The following is a 21,040-nucleotide window of genomic DNA, read 5'->3' as shown; positions in this document are numbered from 1 at the left end:
CAAGGAACTTTGTACTGTACTCCTAGATCCCTCTGCTCTACAGCACTCGCCAGAGCCCTACCGTTCACTGTGTAGGTCCTGCCCATGTTAGACTTTCCAAAATGCAACATGCGCGTGCCCATAGCAACGCCTTGGATTTGGAGGAAATGGGAGGAATCAAAGGAAAAGTTGTTGTGGGTAAAGACCAGCTCCGCTAGGCGGAGGAAAGTATCGGTAGATGGGGATTGGTTGGTTCTGCGGTCGAGGAAGAAATAGAGGGCTTTATGACCATCCTGGTGGGGGATAGAGGTGTAGAGTGACTGGACATCCATGGTGAAGATGAGGGAGTGGTGGCCAGGAAAATGGAAGTCATGGAGGAGACGAAGAGCGTGTGAGGTGTCTTGGACATAGATAGGGAGGGATTTGACCAGAGGGGATAGAATGGAGTCGAGGTATGTTGAAATAAGTTAGGTGGGACAAGAACAAGCAGAAACAATGGGTCTGCCATGACCATCAGGTTTGTGGATTTTGGGGAGAAGGTAAAATCGGGCCGTGTGGGGCTGGGGAACGATGAGGTTGGAGGCTTGTGAGGGCAGGGAGCCGGAAGCGATGAAGCCAGTGATGATGTTTGAAATAATGGGCTGGTGCTCGTCTGTGGGGTCATGGTCCAAGGATAAGTAGGAGGAGGTGCCTGAGAGTTTGCGCCTTGCCTCAGACCGGTAGAGGTCAGCGTGCCAGACTACCACGGCACCACTCTTGTCGGCAGGTTTGATCACCCAGTCGGGGTTGTTGCAGAGTGAGTGGAGGGCTGTACATTCAGGTGGGGGAGTGGATAGAGTGAGAAAGGGGAGTGTAAAAGTTGAGGTGGTTGATGTCCTGCCGGCAGTTTAAAATGAAAAGGTCTAAAGCAGGTAGATGGCCATGAGGGGGAGTCCAAGAGGAGGGGGTCCGTTGGAGACGGGAGAAGCGGTCATCACAAGACGGTGAGGACTCCTTCCCATGGAAAAACGCGTGGATGCGGAGGCGACGGAAGAAGAGCTCCACATCGTGGCGGACGCAGAACTCATTGAGGTGGGGACGGAAGGGGATGGAGGGAAACAAAGGTGAGGCCTCTGCTGAGGACAGACCGTTCGGTATCAGAGAAGGGGAGGTCAGGGGGGATGGTGAACACACAGCAAGGATGGGGGTTGGGGTCGGAGGAAGGCAGGTGAGTGGACGGAGGCTGAGGCGATGTCTGGTAGGGGGGTCGTGGGTGGTCAGGAAGGACTATAGTGTGGGTGGGAAGGAGCTGTGGTCACATGGTACTAGGGGGAAGGGGAAGACCCTGTGGAACACCCACTGAGGTTCCCTGTGTAGGGGGGAGGGGAGGGGGGGGGGGGGGGGGGGGGGGGAAGCAATAGGACTCAGCACAGTCAGACCCCGTGGTGTGAGAGTCTGCAGCGTGGAGACTTCAGGTCTGGTGCTGAGCCTAGGACTCAGGAAAGGCGATGGCTGCGGCCTGCTGGTGGGCGGTAGAGTGACGAGAGTCGGTTGAGTCAAGGTGGAGGCTCGCGGGAGTGGAGTCTGGGTCAGCGGGCGAAGCGTTGGAAGTCCCGGTCAGCTGATGGCCGATGAGGTGGCGAGGGTCGGCGGTTCCGGTGAGGCGGCAATAGTTGGCAGTCCCGGGGAGGCAGCGTGGGTCCCGGTCCCGGTGAGGCGGTGGTAGTTGGAGGTACGGGTGAGGCACGAGGTTCAGTGTCATCGGTGGGCAGGTGAAGGTCGGCGGCAGCAGCCACGTGGAGGTCGGCGTCTTCGGTGGTCCGGGCCTGAGATCGGTCAAGGAGGTGGTGAGTGTTGGTGCTGCTCCTCGTGACAAAGATGGCGTCGCGGGACTGGGCCTGGTGGTGTTCGGGCAGGCGGCGCGGGCCAGCATTGGGGCCCGGGGCCTGCAGGTGGTCAAATCACGGAGTGTGGGTGGCAGGAGCGGCCTGGAGACGGGCGAGTTTACGGTCCTTGGTGGAGTCCAAGTGGGCAAGGAATCGTTTGTTGAAGGCGTGGATCTGCCGTTGGATGAAGTATAGTTGGGGTTCGTTGCGGGTCTGTGAGTTACTCTGCATTAAATTCCATCAACCATTCCTCAGCCCACTTGGCCAGCGATCAAGATCCTGCTGCAATTATTGACACCCATCTTCACTACCGTTAATACCACCCATTCGTGTATCATCTGCAGACTCGCTAAGTTTGCCATGTACTTTTGACTTTAGACTTTAGAGATACAGCGCAGAAACAGGCCCTTCGGCCCACTGAGTCAACAACGACCAGCAGTCAACCTGTACACTAACCTACACACACTAGGAGCAACTTTACAACTTACCAAAGTTAAATAACATACAACCCTATACGTCTTTGGAGTGTGGGAGAAAACTGAACACCCAGAGAAAACCACAGGGAGAACGTAGAAACTCCATACTGACGCAACTGTAGTCAGGATGGAACCTGGATCTCTGGTGGTGTAACTACTGTTGAGCCACTGTGCCGCCCCTTGCTGAGAAAAGTTACAAAGGAAAATTCCAGTGGCTGCTATGAGGTATGTTGGCAGAATAGAACTACCCATTAACTTATTGGAGAACCATTCAGTAGTCTGATAACAAAGGGGAAGAAGCTGTTCCTGAGATTGGTGGTGTGCGCTTTCAAGCTTTTATATCTTCTTCCTGACGGTAGTGGGAAGAAGAAGGATGACTGGTTGAAGAAAGCCCTTAAATGTATTGATTAAATTGGCTGCTTTCAGGTGACAGGATAAAGTGTAGATGGAGTTGATGGTGCGGGGTCTGGTCTGTGTGATATAGAAACAAGGAATTGCAGATCTCATCCAAATCATTGATGTTGATGACAAACAATAATGGGCCCAGCACTGAACCCTGAGGCACATCACTAGTCACAGGTCTCCAGTTCGAGAAGCAATCTTCCACCATTACTCTCTGCTTCCTTCCATTGAGCCAATTTTCCATTCATTCAACTATCTCTCTTTGGATCTAACCTTCCAGAGCAGCCTACCATGTGGAACCTTGTCAAATGCTTTGCTGAAGTCCATATATACAAATCTAACAGTGCCCTCATCAACCTTTTTAGTCACTTCAAAAAACTCAAATCAGATTGGCGAGACATGATCTCCCACATATAAAACCAAGCAGACTATCCTTAATCAGCCATTGTCCATCCAAATGTGCATATATCCCATCCCTTAGAAAACTCTCTAACAACTTTCCAACTACAGATGTTAAGCTCATTGGCTAATTGTTCCCAGCATTTTCCCTGCAGCCCTTCTTGAATAGAGGCACAACATTTGCCACCCTCCAGTCTTCGTGCACCTCTCCTGTATATAATAACGACTTGTAAATTTCAGACAGGTTCCCCACAATATCCTCGGATATATCTGATCCAACCCGGGAGATTTGTCTTCCATCATACGCTTAGAAAGTAATTTTTCTGAGGCTCCGCACAATTAATTTCAGTAAGATATCATGATGAGCTCATACATTTGCACAGTGAAGATGGATTTGCCTGACAAATAATTATCAGATGCCTGACAGAACTCCTTTGAAAGAGAAATCTAATATAGCACTGAGACTTATTTACATGAGCAATCAGTCAAACAGCTGCTATACATATACCTTACACATATGCAATAACTGAGCAGTATTTTTTTTAAGCTATTGATGCAGGAGTGTGCCTTAAAGGTTAATACATCTGGCTTAACTGCAAGTTTCAGATAAATTATGTTGTTGGAACTGGTTGGTGTCCAGAGATGGCAGAGGGGGAAGTTGCAAAAAAAAAAGAGAGTTAAATCTGAGAAATAAGAGGATAGGGATGGTAAATGTAAATCATGCCTGGTTCCTACTTGTGATTGCTTTCCAATGAACACAAATGAATATTGCGATACGATAGAACTTTATTTATCCCAGGAGGGAAATTGATCTGTCAACAGTCATAAAAACACAAAATATGAAACATGAAATTAAATGATGTGGAAAGGCTTGTGGAATTTGCAAAGATTTGGGGGGTGGGGGGGGAGGAAGGGTAGTTGATCTCAGTCTACCCCACGACAGAATGGGGAGGGGTTTGATAGCCACAGGGAAGAAGGATCTCCTGTGGCGTTCTGTCCTGTATCTTGGTGGAACCAGTCTGTTGCTGAAGGTATTCCTCAAGTTGGCAAATTCCCCCAAATTTTTTTTTGGGAATATCCTTGCCTTGCCAAGACCCTCTGTAAGTTATTGGGGCAATTCCTCCAAAATTATGGAAGAACTCGGATAAGGACATGGACATTTTTAAACCAGATTTGCTGGCTGCAACGGAAAAACCCCCAATCCACAAAGGAAGAACAAGTTTCGAACCTGTCTGTGGGCCTGGGCATTACACAACTATGCGAATGGAGTGGGCAGGAAAGGCTGAGATGGAGATAACGAGATTATCTTGGATACACAAAGGAAGGAACCGAGCCTCAGCAGACGGGAATAAACAGGCCAACAGCAAAACATATCACCATCGTGGATGACCCATCCATCGGGACAATGGGAGCCCATCTAGGCGATGGGATAACGATCAGGCTGAGGGATCATGACATCAGCAAACCCCTTATCATCGGAAGCCTATTGTTCATGCCAGATCGAAACTGGGAATCATCAAAAGACCCTTTTGTCCAGAGGACCACCTGGGGGTTTCAAGGGAGAAACTCAGGTATAAAAGCCGGAGTCAAGCCAGAACTCGCTCTCTCTTTCTGCTCTGCTGGACGGCTCGTGACCCTGCATCAATCTAGCTGTAAGTACCCCAGTGACCTGGTGAAGTTCCCGAAATAGGATAGAGGTTGTGAGAAGAAGGGAAAAGGAGATGTACTTGCAAGTAAAATTGTGTAAAGTAAATTTTACGACGTGCCCGATAGTTTTCCTTCCATAGTCTTAGTTTAAAGCATAAGTTTAGCCATGTATTATGTAGTGTTGGTGAGATTCGATTTCTCATTGTTTAATAAAGCCTGTAAATTTTAGACTTGCTTTGAGTCCATCTTGGTTTCTGTTTTCTCTCATCAGCACACTCTGGTCAAGTCAACCTTTTATCATATCCCACCATAATTCCGAGGTCTAGAACCCAGGGGAATCCCTTTTGTTGTATTCTCTCTCTTGGGAACCACTCGAGTGGAGTGGTGGCCGTTTGACCCTCCGACAAGGGAGAGAATAACTCGGGCAGTTGGGCCTGAAGTGGAGTAAAGGGAAACCAAACCCCTACACCTCCTGCCCTGACAAGCCTTTTTTAGAGAACCAATGTTTTTAATGTAACTTGGGTTTCCTTTCTCAATTTTTGTTCCACTGCTCTGTCTGTTCTCAACATTTGTGAAGATCTTCAGGCCTTTTGTTACATAAAACACTGTACAGATGCAAACATTTTTTGCAGGGTGTTTGATTTTTTTTCTGTCTGCATTTTCAATTTTTAATTTCCTACAGTGTCAATTAATCAAAATTACTTAATGATGCACGGCATATAAAAGTAACCAATAATGAGACTTAAACTAGTTGATGATGTTACAACAGAGTCTAAACCATGAAAGAAATTATAAAGGGGTAGAACTGTACAAGGATTTGTAAATGGGGAGATTTATCCTCCAATGCTAGGTACATTGACCTTCTTCCATTGTCATTACATGCCTTCCTCATTCTGGAGGCCAGCTCAGCTGTACCATATTCCAGGAACAGCCTTATCAGGAATATCTAGTACGGCAGTAAATTACGGTAGTGTTCCCCACCATCTCCCTCCCCCCCCCCCCCCCACCTCACCTTGTCCTATCCCTTCCACCCTACATCTGAATCACCTCGATTTTCACCACTTTAATAATTTCCATTTCCTAAGCACCCATCATCTCAGCATTACATTGAAAGGCTTCAGGGCCCACTAGATCTTTTTTGAAAAGGGATCTAATCATTTCCTTGCAACTAACACTTCCCTGGTAGAACTTGCCTTCACCCTTAACTTCTCCTTTGACTGCTCTCACTTTCGTCAAGTCAAAAGTGTAGCCAGAGGCAACCACCTGGGCCCTAGCTATGCCTGTCATTTTATTGGTTACGTTAGGCACTTCTTGTTCACACCATTGAACACAAAATTCACCATCTGCCACAACAACAACTGCAATGGAGATCCCTCCTGCCCCCAAGCAGAACTCATTGATTTCATCAACCTTTTGAATAGCTTTCACCCTGCACTGACATTCACTTTGATTATCCCTGACATCTCTCTCTCCTTTCTTGATCTGTCTCCATCGCAGGAGACAGACTATTGACTGATGTCTACTACAAATCTTCTGACCCACAGCTACCTTGATTCCCCCAGCTACCTCCTCCCACCCTGCCATCGCAAGGACACCATGCCTTACTCACAATTTCTTTGTCTCCACTGCATCTGCTCCCAAGATGCGTCTTTCCACTTTAGAACATCACAGATGTCTTCTTTCAACAATATATTTGGCCTCTCCCCTGCTGAATGTTGATGGAGCCCTCACCAATGTCTCCAATGGCCTGCAATTCTGATTTCGCTTCCCTTCCCACTATATGTAACAAAAATAAAATTGTCCTGGTCTTCCCCTTACACCCCATCAGCCTCCATATCCAACATATCCTCAACGTATCCCCAGCTCCCACAGTTCTCTTTCATCCCCACTCTTTTCCCTCCCCCCTCCATTCACTTCTACCCATATCCCTCGCTCGGCTTCACACTTCACTCCTCCTCCTCTTTCCTTATCTGACATCCTTTTCACCTCAAACCTTTTTCATTAACTCCATCCATTTGCCAATCAATCCCGCCCCTGACCCCCCCACCCCTCCCCCTCACCTGTATCTACCTGTCACTTATCAGCGTTTGCTTCACCTCAACCTCTCTTTTCCAGCTTTCTCACAATCATGGTCATTGTCACAGACGGCTGTGGAGGCCATGCCATTGGGTATTTTTATAGTGGAGATTGATAAATTCTTGATAAGTAAGTGTGTCAAAGGTTACAGGGAGAAGGCAGGAGAATGGGGTTGAGAGGGAAAAATAGATTGGCCATGATCGAATGAAGGAGCGGCCTTAATAGGCCAAATTGCCTAATTCTGCTCCTATGTTTTATGGAAGGACCATTAACAGATGGGAATTAAGTTGTTCCTGAGTGTGGGGTTCGCACTTTCACATTTCTGTATCTTCTGCCAGATGAGAGTGGGGAGAAGAAAGAATGACTGGAGGAGGAATGGCAGGGAGAAGGAGGAAAGTCGATATTTAAATTGATGTGATTATTGTATCATGCTTGTTATATGCATCTAATGTCCTGAGTTATTTCCCTTCCCTACATTCTCATTTGGGCTTATAGGCAACTCCTATCCATATTTTCCCATCCATATTGATTCTGCACTTTGCATTGGTGGGTCATGAAGCTTTTCCTCTGCTCTCGTTATTCTATTCTTAATTATCAGGGCTACCCTTGCTCCTTTCCCACTTGGCATGTCTCTTCTAAACGCCCTCTCTGTTCTTTATCCAGACAGATCCTGGTGATCACTGTCCATTTTGCTGTCCTGCATTATTGTTTCCTCCATTATTTTTAACTTTCCAAACATATCCTTTCCAGAGATTTTCCACCACTGTTTAGTTTAAAATCTTATGTGCTATCAAAATTTATTGGATTCCTGGGAGCCAGAAAAGGCTGGGGAAGATAATGCACAGGTATTAGCATGGGATAGAAGAGATTTGTGAAGCTATCTGGATAGTACAAAGAGCAGTGATACTTTAGAATCACAAGGTCATGCAAGTGTTGACAGTGTTTCTGATGCCATGTAAATAAGCAGATTGGATTGCGTTGGATTGCAGGAAGTACGCAATCCTGATAAATGATGCGTGGTGAGGTTGGAATATTCGCTCAGGGCTCAACATCATTAAAACCAGGATGCTCCCCCATCCGCACAACATCAAGTTAAAATTCAAAATAGAAAACTGAAGTACCTTGAAAAAGTGCCTTGTTTGACAATCCTAAAGCAGGTACACTGGCACCTTCGGGGATTTCATTGCATATCTGAAATGAAACCATATAAATATAAATCAGTAATTGCTCACTGGTATCACAAAATAAAAAATTGAAGAGTCACAGAGTCAGAGATACAGTATTGAAATGGGTCCTTTGGCCCACCATGCCCACATCAACCACAAAACATCAATTTTACTTCGGAGTCACGCGAGTGACTACGTGAAGAACCTGCTCAGCACGCATGCGCGGCATTACGTTCAGCAGAGCAACAGCGGCGCATCGGGAGTCAGGCGCTCCCGCTACGGGGTGAAAGAACGGACCGTCAGGTAAGCCCTGAGGTCGGGTTTTTCTTTCACAGGGAGCCTTTTGCTGTCAGGCAGAGAAGAAAGGCTCTAGAACAAACCTGTCCCCCGCTCGACTCCACGGAGGAGCGTTCCATCTGGGGGGGCGGCAGCAACAAGGCGGTAGGACCGCTTACCCGGCGCACCGCTATCCCCCGACACCGCGCTGGAAGCAAGCCACGGAAGAGGCGTCCGGCCGGTGGCTTCGACTTGTCGAACGGGGACGTCTCTCCACCCGCACGGGGGGAAAGTCCCCCGCTCGACTCCACGGAGGAGCATTCCATCTGTGGGGGCAGCAACAAGGCTGTAGGACCGCTTGCCCGGCGCTCCGCTATTCCCCGACACCGCGCCGAGCCCAGCCCGCTAGCGCCTGAGCAGCGGGCTGGAAGTAAAGCCACGGAAGAGGCGTCCGGCCGGTGGCTTCCGACTTGTCGGACGGGGACGTCTCTCCACCCGCCCAGGGGAGAGACAGCCGCCTGAGCCGCATGGAGCGGCTCCTGGAGCAAGAGCTCCAGCGAGACGCGCTTGTGAGGGGCGCTCTCGCAGGGGGAGTTCAGGCACTCCCTCCACAGTGCCTTCTGCACTGTCCATTGCTTCCTCCTTACCCGAGGGTAGCTTTGGTGACCAGGACTGGGCTGGTCAAGAAGAGGGAACGATGGCTGAAGATCTCGGGAGTATGCAAGGGGTGCAGGAACAGGAAGAGCTGCTAGGTGTGGAGGACACCCCCACGTGCAGGAGGCCGTTAAAGGCCCTACAGGAGAGGTGGTCAATGAGGCGTATACAGCTCCAGAGAACGGTGAGTCCCTTAAAGTGCCGGCTGTAAACAGCCAAAAGTGGGGGCACGTTGGGGCAAACATTCGGAACCAGGAGCTAAAACTGCAGCGGTCCTCAGGCTCCTGCCGTCAGCCATCACATCGTCTGCTCGTTCCGTGGACCAATATGGAGATGACCACAACCTTCGTAAACAAATCATAAGACCTGCCATAAAATCCTAAATTTGCGGGGTTGTGCAAAACCCCAGCCACTGAGCCAGACCCACTGCTCTTTGGCAAAAACCTCACAAAGCATATGAAGGATATGGAGAGGCCTTAACAAGCTTTCGTTCTCATGAGGGCAGGCCCCGGGACGAGCAAAACCAAAAACAATAATCCCTAAGCAGCAGCACCCCATCGCGTCCATCAGTCGACGTCTACCATATGGGACTGATGAAAGCTCGGGGTCCGCATTCTATCCCCGAAAGTCTTCTTTAGACCAGGGCCCAGAGCGGACCCCATGGAAAGTGTGCCACCCCCCAACATCACCGCCACGTTAGACAACGTGCAACACTCGTTGGACCGGCAGGAAACTGAAGAATATCCACAACCATGGAGGTAGGTGGGTCTGGTTCCTACCAGCATATAGAAAATAGGGGCTTAATACTAACAGGGGGGAGATTACACCTGTTTTAAGAAGCACGAGAGTCTATCACGAGTGATCAGTATATACTCAATGGCATTAGTGGATATAAAATACAATTCATACTAGAAAAATTGCCACCAGTTCAACATTCACCCCAGAGGGTATTTTCCCTCTCCGTTAGAGAAACGAGAGGGACAAGCTGAACTGGTGAGACTAATTACAAAGGGTATCATGGGAAAACATGAACCCTTGGAATTCGTATCAAATATATTCACTAAACCCAAAAAAGATGGTGTATGTCGCATCATCATTGACTTAACTTCACTAAATATGTTTGTTAAGTATATACATTTCAAAATGGAAACGGTTGTTACTGCCAAACAACTAATTTCCAAAGGATATTTCATGGCAAGCATTGATCTTAAAGATGTTTACTATTTAGTACCATTCACAAGGATCATCGCAGATACCTGAAATTTACCTGGATGGGGCAGCTATGGCAGTTTAAAGCGTTACCCAATGGGTTCACATCAGCCATAGATTATTCACCAAGATACCAAAACCAGCTCTGACAATATTCAGAAGACAAAAACATATTGTCATGGCATATCTTGATGATATCTTAAATAATAGGCAAGACCATGGAATTGACTATGTTAGCTGTATCAGCTACCAAACAGTTATTCGAAACCCTGGGATTGTCTTACATCCAGATAAATCTAAGTTGAAGCCATCCACAATCATGGACTACTTGGGCTTCACAATTAATTCAGTCTATGTGACTGTAACATTGCCAAGAGACAAAACTGTTGAATTGGCACAATCATGCAACAATTTAATGATTCGGACCTTTGCACTGTCAAAACTTACAAAGAGCAAAGCTACAGGCACCAAAACAACACACAGGTCATTATGATCGTGTCATAAAGTTACCCACTGAAGCAATATCAGAACTACAGTGGTGGGCAAAAAACGTTTGGCATAGTTTCAGCCCTATTATCATCACTAACCCTACGTTAGTTATCCAAACAGATGCCAGTGCTCAAGGCTGGGGAGCAACTAACTCTATATCCAGCACAAGTAGTAGACGGACTAACCCAGAGTCATCGTTACCACTTACACTGGGCATTAATTATCTAGAGATGTTGGGTGACTTTTATGGTTAAAAGCATAGGCACAAATATGCATCACTTGCATGTACGGTTACAAATAGATAATACTACGGTGGTGGCCTACATTAACCATATGGGCGGCATAAAATCGGTATCATGCGACAAGTTGGACAACACAATTTGGTATTGTGTGTCGAAAGACATATTTGGCTATCAGCAACTTACCTGCCAGGTAAGCTAAATACAGTGGCAGACACCAGGTCACGTAAATTTAATGACAACATCGAATGGATGTTAAACCCCCAAAAAATTGCAAAAGTTATCAAGCAATATGGCACGCCAGATATCGATTTATTTGCATCAAGGCTAAATCAACAGGTACCTATGTATGTCGCTTGGGAACCAGACCCTGAGGCAGCAGCGGTAGATACGTTCGCGCTGGATTGGGGAAATTCTTCTTCTATGCATTTCCTCCCTTCTGCCTCATCAGTTGGGGACTACGCACAAAACAAATGGACTCTGCTTCAGGTATTTTGATAGTACCCGACTGGCCTACGCAGCCATGGTTCCCAATACTCCATGACATGGTTGTTGAAACTCCGATGGTATTCCCCAGTGACCCAGAGTTATTAACACCCAGTGTCGGGCACAAGCCACCTGTGCCATGAACAAATCAAACTCCTGGGTTGCAGATTCTGCACAAACCACTTCTGGGACTGGGATTATCAGAACAAACCGTCGACACCATGTCAGCATCCCTCCGAACATCCACTAAAAACAGCACTTGTCCAGCATCAAAAAATGGGAGAAGTACTGCTTGGATACAGGGACCACCTACTCAACCGCTACAGTTACCAACGTACTGGAATTCCTGGCGAACCTTCACCACGATGAAGGACTCAGCTACAGAGCCATCAACACAGCTAGAAGTGCCCTGCCTGTCTATTTAAAACCAGCTCCAGGACAACAGGCCATGGGGTCCCACCCGCTGGTGGTCAAACTAATGAAGGGTATTTACAAGGTACACCCATATATGGGATGTCAGTGTGGTCCTGACATACCTCAGGGGATAGCCACCAGCCAGATCCCTCAACCTGGAACAATCTATGCTCAAAACACTCATGTTGATGGCACTTGTATCTCCACAAAGGGTCCAGTCACTACACCTATTGCGACTGGACAGCATGCTCACAGCTCCAGACCAGATCTCTGTCCATGGGATGTGTGAAGAAATTTGTGAAAAAACTAGACGATCTGTTATCAACATCCATATCAGATTATCGCTTTTAAAAAGTCCCTTCAAACAATTTACAACATGTTGTTTATTACACAGAACTTCCGGGTGCTGTTCAGTCAGAATGATAGCAAGCAGCTTCCAACACATAGGTTTCATCACATGAATCTCAGATCCGGGACTCAACAGCATCAACGTAACTTCATGAAACCATTCTGTTTCATGTTTGATGTCCAGCTAGCATTGTTAGATGTCTGCTCAAACTGTAGATACAATGTCTTGCAGACCAGGTACCTTCACCGTCAATGCACATTACAGGAGCTCTCCGAGACATAAATGAGAAACAACAATGACCGCCTGAATCCCAGGTGACGTATTATCACACTGCAGTTATGTATCACTGGCGTTCAGCTATTACTTCAGCAGAACACTCAAATCAATTTCAAGATGATGGAACTGAATACTTATCCTATATAAGAACTGGGTAGAGCATCACAGCATGGTCTGATGAGCACACTGTCCTGATTCAACACAATTGTCTTCAGGCTTCAGATCCACTCGTCTGATGTTCGTTCAACTTCATCAGTTGATTGATACGAAGATAATTGTGATAGCAGTCTTGCTGTGCTGTGGGCTTCAGTCTAACTTCAGAGCCTCATGCACAAAAATCTGAGTTAACTTCCCATGGCAGTACATGACAGTGTAGAGATTGTCAATGGGGGGGAAGGCTGGTTTGCCTGATGTACTGGGCTACGTCCACAACTCTTTACAATTTCTTGCAGTCTTGGGCAGAACAGTTACCAAACCAATCTGCAATGCATCTGATAGGATACATTCTAGGGTGAATCGATAGCAATTTTTCAGCGTAATTTGAGATACGCCAAACTTCTCTAATCTTCAGAGGAAGTCGGGGAAGTGTACCTTCTTGGCTGTAGCATCAATTTATGCCTAGGAACGTGAAGCTCTTGACCGTATTAACTTCAGCATCATTGATGAAGAATGGGGCATGTCATCCACCCCACCGAAGTTGATGACTAGCAACTTCATGTTGCTGACATCGAGGGAGATTTGAACCCAAACTGGAATACAGGTTCTGACAGTCGATCTGCCAGTTTTCACAACAGTTCGCATTCTGTGCCCTGAATTCTACACTGGCTGTGATGCCAGCACCAGCAGGCCCTTGCTCTGACTCTCCCGCATCTCTGGGCCTCACTCAAACACAACTGCAAAAAAAAAACTTAAAGTAGCCCTTACTTTCCCTCTCTCTCCACCCTCTACCCCTTTCCAGTTCTCCCACCAGTCTTACCGTCTCCGACTACATTTAATCTCTGACTCCCCTGACATCAGTCTGCAGAAACGTCACCCATTCCTTCTCTCCAAAGATGCTGCCTGTCCTGCTGAGTTACTCCAGCATTTTGTGTCAACCTTTGAGGGAGAGGTTGTTTGGTTTACACCATATTACTAAGCCCTTTATCTCCTTCCTGTACTCCACCTTGTCATTATTCAAGATCTAGCTGACTATAGTGCTGTCTTCTCAAACTTGTAAATGGAGCTAGAGAAGAACTTGGCCACACAGTTGTGGGTGACAGCGAGGGTGTTGAGTCCTAAGTCCAGACTTTGAGGTAAATTTGGACTTTCACACAATAATGATGCTAACGTAATTGATTTCTCAAAAATTAGATCTTCAATCACATATTGCTCAAATAATTAGACATTTATAATCTAATTTCTTGGTGCAGTGTTATCAAAATATATATACAGTCAGGAAAATTGTAAATGGAGTTATAAACTATAATGGCAAGTCATTAAGAAGCGTGTGTTAATTTAAGATGATCATAGACTTGATGTAAGAGAAGTTCAAGGAAAAGCTCTGTGTGGAAAGTTTCTTAGCATGTGGGAAATCAACAAACTAAACCGATGCTAAGATACACATTTGTATTACTATATACAGTTGTTGGAAAAAGAAAGGAATATGGCAACGAGTAAGATTAAACTGAATGTAGGCATTATTCTGTATGATTCAGAGATTTGAAGGGACAAAATACCCATTTTTGTGCTGTCACATTCCATAGTACCCGGAAGCACACCATTGCATAAAGATAAGAATGGAGTTTTATTTCAATTGACCATGACCAAGTCCCCCCAAAAAATTTAAATGCTGGAAGTTTATAATATCTTTTTGTAAAATAAAATTAATGAATACAAACTAGTCTTTGAAATTATGAAACTTAAGCAAAATCGAGAGGAGCAAGTGTACTCTATGCACAAAGCATTAACAAATTATTAATTACAATGTTCAATGTACTTACATATGTTGAAAGCATATCTTCAAGTGGCGCATGAGTAATGGAACTGAAATTTTCGACAAAATTTTTGGTGGCAGTGAAGACTCGAAGCACTTTCTCATCAGCACCAGAAACAAATTGAAAACGACTGATCATAGCTATGCACTGCATATCGAATCCATGTATTTGTGGTCGTGCAATTTCATGCCAGGTCACCTAATAAACAGAAAATTCATTTGTGAAATCCAAACTGTGCAACCATTAGTTTGAGTCTAAAATCTGTAGTGTTGTCTTATGGGAAATCTAACCAGGGCAGGGTCTACACAGTGAATGGCAGGGCTCTGGGGAGTGTTGTAGTGGAGAGGGATCTAGGAATACAGGTACAGTGCCCTCCATAATGTTTGGGACAAAGAACCATAATTTATCTACTTGCCTCTGTACTCCACAATTTGAGATTTGTAAATGAAAAAAATCACAGCTGGTTAAAGTGCACATTGTCAGATATTATTAAAGGGTATTTTTATACATTTTGGTTTCACCATGTAGAAATTACAGCTGTGTTTATACATAGCCCCCCCCCCCCATTTCAGAGCACTATAATGTTTGGGACACATGGCTTCACAGGTGTTTGTAATTGTTCAGATGTGTTAATTGCCTCCTCAATGCAGGTATAAGATAGCTCTCACCACCTATGCTTTCCTCTAGTCTTTCCATCACCTTTGGAAACTTTTATTGCAATTTATCAACATAAGGACCAAAGTTGTGCCAATGAAAGTCAAAGAAGCCATCATGAGACTGAGAAACAAGAAGAAAACAGTTATAGACATCAGTCAAACGTTAGGTTTACAAAAATTAAGAAAGAGAGCACTGGTGAGCTTATTAATCACAAAGGGACTGGCAGGCCAAGGAAGACCTCCACAGCTGATGACAGAAGAGTTTTCTCCATAATAAAGAAAAATCCACAAACACCTGTCCGACAGATCAGAAACACTCTTCAGGAGTCAGGTGTGGATTTGTCAATGACTACTGTCCGCAGAAGACTTCATTAACAGAAATACAGAGGCTACGCTGCAAGATGCAAACCACTGGTTCGCCGCATAAATAGGATGGCCGGGTTGCAGTTCTGGAAAAAGGTCTTGAGGACAGATGAGATGAAGATTAAGTTATATCAGAGTGATGGCAAGAGCAAAGTATGGAGGAGAGAAGGAACTGCCCAAGATCTAAAGCATACCACCCCATCTGTGAAACATGGCGGGTGGGGCGGGGGTGTTATGGCCTGGGCATGTATGGCTGCTGAAGGTACTGGCTCACTTACTGTAACTGCAGGAAAAATATTCCAGATGTTGGGGGAGTTCAGAACCAGGGGTCACAGTTTAACAATAAAGGGTAGGCCATTTAGGACTGAGACGAGGACAAACTTTCTTCACGCAGAGCGTTCTCTGCCACAGAAGGCTGTGGAGGCCAATTCACTGGATGTTTTCAAGAGAGAGTTACATTTAGCTCTTGGGGTTAGCGAAATCAAGGGATATTGGGAATAAACAGGGAAGAGGTACTGATTTTAAATGAACAGCCATGATCATATTTAATGGCAGTGCTGGCTCGAAGGGCCAAATGGCCTATTCCTGCACTTATTTTCTATGTTTCTATGCTTGAGTATATGGCAATAAAACTCGACCACTTGATTTTGAAGCATTCATGCATGGTGGAGGTATAATGTAGTCATAGAGTGATACGTTGTGAAAACAGGCCCTTCGGCACAACTTGCCCACACCCGCCAACATGTCCCAGCTACACTACCTGCTTTTGATCCATATCCCTCCAAACCTGCCCTATCCATGTATCAGTCTAACTGTTTTTTAAATGTTGGGATAGTCCCTGCCTCAACTACCTCCTCTGGCTGCTTGTTCCATATACCCACCACCCTTTGTGTGGAAAAAGTAAAAAGTTACCTTAAAAATACCTCAAACAAAAAACATTGAAATCATACGTCTACAATGCACTAAAACATGATTTTAATACATCAAAGTTCAAAAAATCCCATCTGTGGGAAGGCAGCCCTGTACCTTTAGCAGCCATACATGCCCAGGCCATAATGCCTCAAAACTCATTGGCCGGCAGTTCATTCTACAGCAATACAATGATCCCAAACATACTGCTAAAGCAACAAAGGAATTTTTCAAAGCTAAAAAATTGTCAAATCTTGAGTGGCCAAATCAATCACCCGATCTGAACCAAATTGAGCATGCCTTTTATCTGCTGAAGGGAAAGCTGAAGGGGACTAGCCCCCAAAACAAGCATAAGCTAAAGATGGCTGCAATACAGGCCTGGCAGAGCATCACCAGAGAAGACACCCAGCAACTTGTGATGTCCATGAATCGCAGACTTCAAGCAGTCATTGCATGCAAAGGATATGCAACAAAATACTAAACATAACTACTTTCATTTACATGACATTGCTGTGTTCCAAACATTATGGTGCCCTGAAATGGGGGGGGATTATGTATAAACACTGCTGTAATTTCTAACGTATAACCAAAACGTATAAAAATGGCCTTTAATTAAATCTGACAATGTGCACTTTAACAACATGTGATTTTTTTCTATTACAAATCTCAAATTGTGGAGTACAGAAGCAAATAAATAAATGTTGGGTTTTTGTCCCAAATATTATGGAGGGCGCTGCACATAGTTCCTTGAAAGAGACGTCACAGGTAGAAAGATAGACACAAAATGCTGGAGTAACTAAGAGGGACAGGCAGGATCTTTGGAGCGAAGGAATAGGTAACGTTTCAGGTCGAGACCGTTCAGCTTTTGGTGTCAATCTTCGGTTTAAACCTGTATCTGCAAGTTCCTTCTTTCATAGGTAGAAAGAGTGGTCAAGAAGGTTTTCGGCACATTGGCCTGTATAAGACATTGATGGTGCCACATTTGGAGTATTGTGTTCAGTTTTGATCATCTGTAATAGGAAAGATGTTGTTAAAATGGAAAGGCAGCAGAGAAGATTGATGAAGATGTACACAGTATTAGTGAGACCACATTTGGAATACTGTGTACAGTTCTGGGGTCCATACTTAAGAAAGGATGTACTAGCCCTGGAGGCAGTGCAGCGAAGGTTTACAAGATTAATTCCTGCAATGAGGGGATTGACATATGAGGAAAGGTTAAGTAGGCTGGAACTCTACTCTTTGGAGTTTAGAAGAATGAGAGGCGATCTCATTGAAACATATAAGATCGTGAGGGGCCTTGATCGGGTGGATGCACCGAGGATGTTCCCAATGATCGGGGAAACTAGAACTAGGGGACATAGTTGCAGAATAAGGGGGGGCTCTTTTAAAACGGAGATGAGGAAGAACTTCTTCACCCAGAGGGTGGTTAATTTATGGAATTCACTGCCCCAGGGAGCAGTGGAAGCAGAAACTTTAAATATATTTAAGACTAAAATAGATGGTTTTTTAGCTGCCAAGGGGATAAGGGGCTACGGGGAGAGGGCAGGGATATGGACCTAGGTATGGTTAGTATAGTAAGACCTGAGTGATCTCCTGGACAAGTGTCGATCGCCTGGATTGGGGTCGGAGAGGAATTTCCCAGATTTTTTTCCCGAATTGGACCTGGGTTTTTATCCGGTTTTTTGCCTCTCCCAGGAGATCACGAGGTTTTTGGGGTGGAGAGGGGTGATAGCGGTATAAAGGGGAGGGTAGTGTCTTGTGTTCTGTGTCTTGTGTTCTGTGTCTTGTGTCTACTGTTTGTGGGTAAGTGTGTCTGTTTAGTGTTCAGCCATGAGCGAATGGCGGTGCGGGCTCGACGGACCTGGTGGTCTACTCTCGCACCTACTTTCTATGTTTCTATGTTTCTATGTTGCCAGGACTCGAAGGCTTGAGCTAAAGGGAGAGGTTAAGCAGGCTAGGACTTTATTCCTTGAATCGCAGGTGGATGAGGCGTGATCTTATAGAGCTGTATAAGATCATGAGGGGAATAGATAGGATGAATGCACAGAATAGGGGAATCGAGACCCACAGGACATAGGTTTAAGGTGAGGGGGAAAGATTTAATAGGAACCTTAGGGGCAACTTTTTTTACACTAAGGATGGTACATGCATGGAACGAGCTGCCAGCGGAGGCAGTCGAGGCAGGTGCTATCGCAAAGTTTAAAAAACATTCAATAGGTACAGGTTTATAAGGATATGGGCCACATGCAGGCAGATAGGGCTAGTGTAGATGGGGTGAGTTGGTTGGCATGTGCAATTTCTTATTTCTGCAGTATGGGAAATGCTTGGACTATTGTTTAATATGTTCCAAGGAGCCCAAATGGAACAAATTATTTTTTTCCAGATAAAGCATAACTTTAAGGTTCGGTAATAAAAGCTAGCCATCATTCTTTATTCTTTTGATTTTTGATTTGATATTCCACTGCCTCTATTTGTAGAATAAAACTGCTTTACTACATATAACACTGTGATATATCACAATTACTATTGCTCTCAGTTACTTTTTAGAATTTTTCTGTGCCTGTTCATTCATTACATATTTATATGGCTTATGTGTTTTCAACCGATGTGCATTATGCATCAGTGTTAAATTTAAAAATTGTCTTTTGCACTGCACATCATGCTAAATTTTTTATCTGCTTTCTCTAAGGTTCTACGTACTTTTGAGAACTGCAATTTATCAAGCGTGTGCTGTTTTTTTCTGAATTCAGGTCAGTTATATAGGTTAGATGCAGTGGACCAAGTACAAATTCCAGCAAAAATTGTTTCAGCATATTTTCCAAACACTTTTTAGGTTTTCCACTGTCGGTATGGCTTAGATCTTAAGGGCAATTCCAGATTATGATTGATCCCAAAAGACCATGTGCTGTCTAAACACAATTTTCTGAGAACAGCTCTTTAGTATAACTTGCTAAAGATTTTGCAGATAAGAGGGAATACATCTGTGACATGAATGGCAAAGTGCACCTGCAGCCCTGAAATATCAAGGATAAGAAGCAATAGAGAATTTGTAGCCAATGCATTTCATGTTTCCGACCACAAATCAAATATGAGCATGGACAAAAACATTAGACACTTAATTTTAAAACAATACTTCAGAATTTTAAAACAATACTTCAGGATTGTTTTGATTTTGTTTTAAATAAATTATAGATATTTTCTTGACACTATTCAGTTTATTGGCGAAATAAACAATGTTGCTTCAAGACTCTGTCAAAACTGTTACTAATCATAAACAAATATAAAGCAGAAATTCAGAGATTCAGCTTATGATTTCCTTTCCATCACCAGAAGAAATATAGCTAAGCATTGCGTTGCTATTTCCTTGATGAGGAATCTAAAGCAAGGAATGCATTATGCAGGCTATAGACGGGAATGGATTGATATCTTACTAAGATTCAGGAGACTAATATAATAATTTTATCTTTAGTTTGTTTCGATATCAATATATCTTTGTGTCAGCTGCTCAAAGACAAGTGCTCTATGCTGTCAAATAACAAAATACACATATTTAAATCGGATAGCTAAACCTTGAAGAACTGTGAATATCAGATTTATTTTTCCTTATTCTTTTTATCACATTCCATTCTATTGTCGATTGGTATCATATTGATTACCTGGTCGTATCCTGGCCTTCTCCAAGGAGCAAATAATCTAGTTGTCTGATCAGCACCAACACTTAAAATAAATTCTCCCTCGGGATCCCAGATCAAGTCTTGGACAGAGCCAAAATGTCCGGAAAGCACAACTTCTGGTCTCCATTCTCCCTGAAAGCATTATTTTTGGATGAATTATAATATTATATTCAGTAAAAGTATCACCAGAGAAGAACATACTGGTTTACATATTTAAACACATCTAGTTCAAGTCAAATGTTTCACCTATTGCCGTAAAAAAAGTTTTCTTAAAAGAAAAGCATTATAATCTTCACATTTTACAATAAAAAACACTGCATTTTATATACATTTACTTATGATTAAATCAGAGTCCAGGCCAGGTCTGCAATGATATGCACACCCAGGATCTTGACGTTCTTGCCTTACCACCATCGATTCCTCAATGAATATAGGTTCGTGAAGCCTCAGCCTTCCTCTTGAGAAGTCAGTAATGAGCTCAGTCTTACTGATGTTGCATGCAAGTTATTGTTGTGGCACCATTCAATCAGATGATCGATCTCCCTCTGAACTCTGGCTCATGTTACACATAATGTGTCCAACAATGGTGGTGTCATTGGCGAATTTAAAGATGGAGTTGGAACTGTATCCGGCTACAGTCATAGATATAGAGTGAGTAGAGCAGGGGAGCAAGCACACAGTCTCAAGGTGCCCCTGTGCTGATGGTTATCAGAGAGGAAGTGTTGTTGCCAATTCGTACCAACTGTTTCTTCCTGGTTGTTATCAGGCAACTGAACCGTACTCTCACCAACCAGAGCGGTTCTGACCTCCCATCTACCTCATTGGAGATCTTCATTAATTGGACTCTACTCGATTTTATCTAGCACTAGACGTTGTCCCCTTTACCTGTATCTGTACACTGCGGACAGCTTGATTGTAATCTTGAATAGTCTTTTAGCTGACTGGATATCATGCAAGAAAAAGCATTTCACTGTACCTCGGTACATGTGACAATAATAATAATAAACAATAAACTGTAAACAAATGTGGTCTGTAGATTAGAAAGTTGAGGATCGAGTTGCAT

General features: G+C 44.5%; 1 protein-coding gene across 1 annotated transcript in view; it reads right to left on the bottom strand.

The window, feature by feature from the left end:
* The window catches only part of elp2 (elongator acetyltransferase complex subunit 2), a 139,226-nt gene that overhangs the window by 37,198 nt on the left and 80,988 nt on the right, over positions 1–21,040 (bottom strand). The window contains exons 12-14 of the mRNA XM_033042787.1: positions 19,960–20,109; positions 14,382–14,573; positions 7,966–8,035 (exon numbers count right to left, since the gene is read on the bottom strand). Of these exons, the coding sequence (XP_032898678.1) occupies positions 7,966–8,035; positions 14,382–14,573; positions 19,960–20,109 (412 nt within the window). The remainder of the gene's footprint in view (positions 1–7,965; positions 8,036–14,381; positions 14,574–19,959; positions 20,110–21,040) is intronic.

The sequence above is a fragment of the Amblyraja radiata genome, chromosome 2 (assembly GCF_010909765.2).
Source record: "Amblyraja radiata isolate CabotCenter1 chromosome 2, sAmbRad1.1.pri, whole genome shotgun sequence".
Lineage (NCBI taxonomy): Eukaryota > Metazoa > Chordata > Chondrichthyes > Rajiformes > Rajidae > Amblyraja > Amblyraja radiata.
The sequence above is the reverse complement of the archived record's forward strand: the minus strand, read 5'-3'. Positions and strand labels throughout refer to the sequence as shown.